This window comes from Malurus melanocephalus, unplaced genomic scaffold (assembly GCF_030028575.1).
Source record: "Malurus melanocephalus ecotype Western Australia unplaced genomic scaffold, MMel_1.1 scaffold_58, whole genome shotgun sequence".
Lineage (NCBI taxonomy): Eukaryota > Metazoa > Chordata > Aves > Passeriformes > Maluridae > Malurus > Malurus melanocephalus.
In genome coordinates this window covers 2,661,140-2,667,123 of record NW_026623290.1, presented here as the reverse complement: position 1 = coordinate 2,667,123, position 5,984 = coordinate 2,661,140, and the positions used below count along the sequence as shown (strand labels likewise).

Here is a 5,984-nt window from a genome sequence, read left to right as displayed (position 1 = left end):
GGCTCTCACCTCCTGTGGCCAGCAGATAGCACATCCTGAAAGCCGGGCTTCCTACAGCCCCTTTTCCTCCTTCCCGCATCAASAGGAGGAACGGTCGCTATCTCAGCTCCCACGGAGACACCCACCAGGGCAGGAGATCCAAAGGATGGCTGAGCAGAGACCTCAACCAGCACAGAGCCACTCCCTGGAGATGGCCTTGGCCTCGGGTGAGTCCCTCCGGACTGCTCCAGCTGCCATCCAGATGGGAAAATGTTTGTGTAGCACACGTGAGAGCTGCTGAGGAGATACCTGTGGAGGCACCACACGCAGACAACACCGTGTGCACCTATTTATCCATGAAAAAACAGTGAAAGGACCTCTGCACACCTGAGAGCTGCACAGCAGATACCTGTGGAGGTACCACAGGCACAATAGAATACTGTGAGCACCTATTTATCCATGACAAAACAGTGAGAGAACCTCTGCTCTTCAGTGCAGAGATGTGGCAGCCATGACCCTGCAGCACRCACTGCACTGGGGACAGYGCGGTGACACAATCACACCCTGCAGGAGAACCTGGGCTCCTCATGGCAAARGATTCACTGCAGACACAAAAGTTCCATTGAAATAGAAAAAAAGCCTAACACAGAGATCCACTGTACTTAAGGAATTTTTTTTTTCTAACCCTGATGATACGGACATAGCTTTTATCTCCTCCAACAGATGTATTTTGTTCACTACCCAGTAACGTTTCACTCCACTTTAGTAAAATCATCATATGCAATAGAAGTAATAATGTTATAAAACAAAGACCATTCARTACCCCAGGTCCATTCCATACCCAAAATCCGAAGGTTTCCTTCCTCAAAATAAATAGGACTGTATTTGTCAAGACTTAAGCCATGGTAACAGCATTTTCAACAGCTTCCTCCAATAGCTTTCAACATTGTTCAACCTGCAAACCTATAAAAAAACCCACAATGATGCAGTGAGCAGGGCAGTCAAACAAAACCTCCTTGGCAGAAGACTTGCTCTTGTATTTACCTTAAACAGCACATATAGAAGGTAACAGATCTCACAGATCCAGACCAGACTGACAAAATTCACCACTGCAGCTATGGGAACTACTGCAGTATGCACTGAGCTCCACTCACAATTCCCAAGGAATTCAACTGGAGGTCGGCTGTGCCTCAGGTTAGCCATTCTGTAATGTGCAACATCAAACTCCAACTGCTTTGACAGAAATCTCTACTGRGGAGCTCCAACACAAACCTCTGAGGAAATAAAGCACCCACTCTGGCAAACCTTCACAATCCCAAACAGACGCATGGAACACGCCRGGCTAACGAGCAAAGTTTTTCAAGAAATAATACTCAAACTCATGAATTCAACACACGGATGACCCACAACATCTGCAAGAATTAAAATACAAGACCTTCTCAAAAGGTAACACAGAATGCTGATAAAACAAAGGCAGGCTGTGCCCTGCTGCAGCCACCAGCAGAGTTCTGGCAGGGCAATCCCAATGCCAAACAGTCCCAGTGCACAGCAATCCCAGTGTGTGCTGCACTGCCCAGCTGTCCTCCTGAGGAGGAGGGGTGCTACTGGAGAGGGACAGTATGAAAATAAAAAGAACTGAATTGAAGCCTGTATGCTGCTGTCTACAAGTTACATTTGTACCACCCATTCCCTGGRGGAAATGACATAGAATACAAACAGGCCTAGTTGTTCAATTATTCAAGGATTGAGAGATTCACAGAAAGGCGTCTGAGAAACATAACATTTTAATAGATGAAATAAATACTCCAGTACATGCAAGATAAAAACTGACATTGGAAAAAAATTAAAAATCACTTTTGTTATAGTGTAATTTTGTTTGTTTGTTTAAACACTCACAGTAGCTTTTCCCCCAGTTTGGAAATCAACACATGGAAAACATAATCACAACCTCCAGTCCTTCCACTCCTACACACCAAATGCACTTCTAACCTAACACTTGATGCAAAATAAAAAAAGTCATACAAAACAAAAACAAACAAAATAGTAGCTACATCCATCATCTATGTGTTGTTGGGTTTTTTCATTTTTTTTTTTTAATGAGTAAGAACTGAGGTAACCTTTTTCCTGCACAACCGAACAGCAAAATTTAGAAGGGAAATTTCGGAAGACAAGACAAGACAAACTTTAAAAACCGCACCCAGCGCGATTAAAGCTCTTTTTTTTTTCTCCTTTTTCTAAGATACCCCCACCTCCCCAAATATAAAAAACTTTGAAACAGTTTTACCATTTGTGTGAAGACCTTGTTGAATAAAGGAAAAATTTATCTGCAGATACTTGCTTAACTTTAAARTAAAAAGAAGCCAAAACTGGCTACCTTTATTAGTACATATAGTTTGAATACGTTCTGCTTCTCCACCACATGAAATCAAAGGATTGGGCTCATCCAAGCAAATTCTTTGGTATACAAAAAGGGGGTGAGGAGGTGGGATATTATTTTCCTTTAGCAATGACTAGGATGTGAACAGAAGATGTGGGGGTTAATTCACAGAATTGGAGTTCACTGGCGGTAAAGTCCTGGGTGAAGATCTTTCTCTTAGTGCCTGAGATAGCAGGTTGCAACCATCGGAGACGGCGCAAGCCGAGTTCCTCAACCTTTCCCTGTAATCGCTCATTTTGGTGCTACTTTCGGGGTGTTGGGCTATATCCCTGAGGCATTGGGTCAGGAGCACACAAGCAGATACCACACTCATGGCTCCTCCTAGGATGGCAGTTTGCACAGCTTTGCCCTCTGGATTGATGGTGGCAGCTTTACCCAAAAACTGGGGCTCAGTGGCAAAGCCCACCAGAGCATAGACAGACTGCACCAAAGGTCCACTGAACAAGACGCACCGGTTCCTGGTCAGCTCGCTGGGTGAGGTCTTGACCTCCTTGACRCAGGCCAAGAGGGCAGAGGCGCTGGTGCTCATACATTTGACACTGAGTTTGAACTGCTCCTTAGCAAATTTATCCTTGGATTTCTCACTGGCCAGCACRCAGGCGTCTGTCAGGAATTTCAAGTTCTTGGACATGTTCTGAGAAACCTCCAGCAGGAGCTGAGGGCTCATATCTGCCAAAGGGGTGGTCTTCAAGACCCCGCAGCCGTGCTCCACCTCATGCCTACATCGGGTCACCTTGTAGCGATCCACCAAGCCAGGCATGGCAGGCTGCGCCCCCGGAGTCTCCACTGCAGCCAGGTAGGCAGCGTGGGCAGAGCACTCGGTCAGGGACACCACCAGCTCCCCCATCTCCATCAGGCTTTCCCCCACCTCCCCGAAGCGTCCCATGTTGAGCTGGCTCTGGACGTCATGGGTCAGGATGGAGAGTCCTTTGGTCCTGGCAATGATCGTGTCCCTGCACTTCTCAAAGGACTCACCGAAGACAGACAGACTCTCGGTGTTCACCGGCCTGGTCTCGCTCGACAGCAGAAGCAGATCGGCCACCAGTTGCATCTTGATCTTGCAGTGGTCGCAGATAGAGATGAGCTTCTTCCTCTGCAGGGAGCTGCTGCTGGGGATGCCGCCGCCGGAGAGCTCGCTGCTGGACTTGCCGGAGCCGCCGCTAGCCATAGCGCCGGGGGGGCACTCGCATGCCGCTCGCTACCCCGCTGCCGCCGCCTCCGCCGCCGCCCGAGCAGTCCCGACTGAGCCCGGCAGGATCGCTCTGCCTTTTCCGCAACATCATTCCATTAATCGCCGGGAGGCAAGAAAAGGCTCTGGGCGCCGGGGCTGCCGCTGCTGCGGGGAGCGAGCTCGGCCGGGGCGCCCGCCCCGCTCCGGCGCCAGCCTCCGCTCCTACGGCGCTCCCGCGGCGGGGCGGCGCTCGCCGGGCGCCCCCGGGCCCCGCTCCGGCATCCTTTAGCTAAAAATACGTTATTTCTTTTTTTTCCTTTTTTCCTTTCCTTTTCGTACGCTGGCTCCCTTCCCTTCCACCGCCTCGTCCGGCTTCCCGGCTGCGGGATCCCGCGCGAAGTTCCCTTTAGCAGCCGCAATACCTCAGGGACGCGCGGCCGCCGCGCCGAGTTGGGGCAGGGGCGCAGCCCTCCAAGTTGCTACCGCGCCCCCGGCGCCTCCGGTCGGGGAGCGCCCGCCGGGCGCAGCTCGCAGGGGCCGGAGGGGCGGCGGCTGCGCACCATGTGCCNCATCGGAACAAATATGAGCACCAAACCCAGATTTCATAGAAATGTTGCAAATTGGCCATTGTTCTCAGCAGGAGCAGGACTGGATTTGATGTCTCAATTGTAAACCAGAAAGCAGGGAGTGGATGCATTGCAGAARCATGGTTCATATTAGCATCTTCCTWAGGGTGTGGAGTGGCCCTGTTAGCACTTTCTTAATGCTTAGATTTTATAGAAGTAACCAAATGTGTGCCATGAGTAGTGTCCAAAACACTGGGTTTGAAGGGTTTTTTTAATTTTCTTGCTAAAGTCTTGTCCAGGAAGAAAGATAAAGAATAAGATTTTGGATTCTGATCCTAAATTATATGTGTTTAGTAGGCAAAGTGGTCTTAGAACAAACTGAGTATCTTAATACCATATCTTCTCCTGTCACAGAAGAACAAAGTGGTATTCACATTCCTGTGTATATAATGTGTGTGTATATATATGTAAACATGCTCTTAAAAAAAACCACATTTTCATTTCTATTCTTTATTGACAGCATTTTCCCCATGTATTTTTTTAAATATACCATTTTTTCTAATAAGAATTTTAGCTGGGTTTGTTTGAATTATGCCAATAATTCTGAATTTTAAGGAGTTTACGGCATTTTATTCTGAAGAAAATCATCCATGGAAGGAAACCATATTTTGGGTTGATAGTTGTTTGGGAGGGTAAGCCTTTGGTGTTTCTTCTCTGTACTTCACTGTTGCTTTAACATCAAAGAACACCCTTTCCGAAGGTGAGAGAACACAAAGCATCCCATATTTATAATTTATGGGGCCTAGGACTGTGACCTAATGTAAACTTGAAGAGATTTAGTATAAAAATATCCTTAGCTTGAGGGCAACATTTGAAAACTTTGTGGATTTTCTTTTTTATCCTGGCTCAGCCTACAATCATATTTCTTTGTTATTATTTCCTCTTAGCATTAAAGTACGATTGACATTGATGGATATCAGGGGAAGGCTGAGCTTCCTAAAAGGGGAAAAAAAAAAAAAAAAAAAAAAAAAAAAGAAAAATTTGAAAAAAAAAAAAAAAAGAGGGGGAGGAAATCTTCGTTTAAATTCCCTTTCTCAGGCTTTCAGACAAACTACTGGGAAGCGGCGGCTGCGACGGCGCTGCCAGCCAGACGCTGCACGGCTCTGGGGGAGCTCCCCCGCCCCGCTGCCTTTGCTGTAACCTCACTTGAGCCTATCGAAATCTTTTGTGCGGTGTCACCGCCCTTCGTTTAAATCCTGCCCTCCCCCCGCCGCCGCTCCGCGCCCGCCGCCGCTCGCTCCTCCCAGGCGGAGGGGGCAGCAGCGCCGGCACCGCCCGCCCGCCGCGGCCGCTGCCCCTTCSCTGCCCCTTCCCTGCCCSTTCCCTGCCCCGTCCGTGCCGCGCCGGGCTCCGGGGGGCTCTGCCGATAAACGAACATCGCGGGTGCCGGAGGGTGAGGCCGGCGGGAGGAAGGCGAGAGGCGGCGCACGGAGCGGTCGGTACCGAGAGCGAGGAGCCGCCCCCGCCCAGCGCCGGGCACACACAGCCCGGGTGCCGCTCCCCGCCCGGCCCTGCCCTGCCCTGCCCTGCCCTGSCCCGGGCATTCCGCCAGGTGAGTGCGGCGATCCGCTCGGATCCGTGCCCGGCTGTCCCGGTGGGGTGGCAGAACCCGTTCCTGTGTGCCCGGCACCGGGTGATGGAGCCCGAGTCACCGCGGGGCTCCAGGTACCCAGCCTGCAGCTGGAAACGGGATGGGGTATTGCTGCAGCTTTATTTACACTGAAATAGTGCCCTCAGCACTGGCCTTGACCCAGATTTTAGACCAATGAAG

At 50.0% G+C, this 5,984-nt stretch overlaps 1 protein-coding gene across 1 annotated transcript; it reads right to left on the bottom strand.

Moving 5' to 3' along the window:
- Window positions 1–1,747: 1,747 nt before the first annotated feature.
- On the bottom strand, window positions 1,748–4,149 carry TLNRD1 (talin rod domain containing 1). The gene has a single exon (XM_057365862.1). The coding sequence runs from the start codon at window positions 3,582–3,584 to the stop codon at window positions 2,517–2,519; it is 1,068 nt and encodes a 355-aa protein (XP_057221845.1). The 5' UTR covers window positions 3,585–4,149; the 3' UTR covers window positions 1,748–2,516.
- Window positions 4,150–5,984: the final 1,835 nt, after the last annotated feature.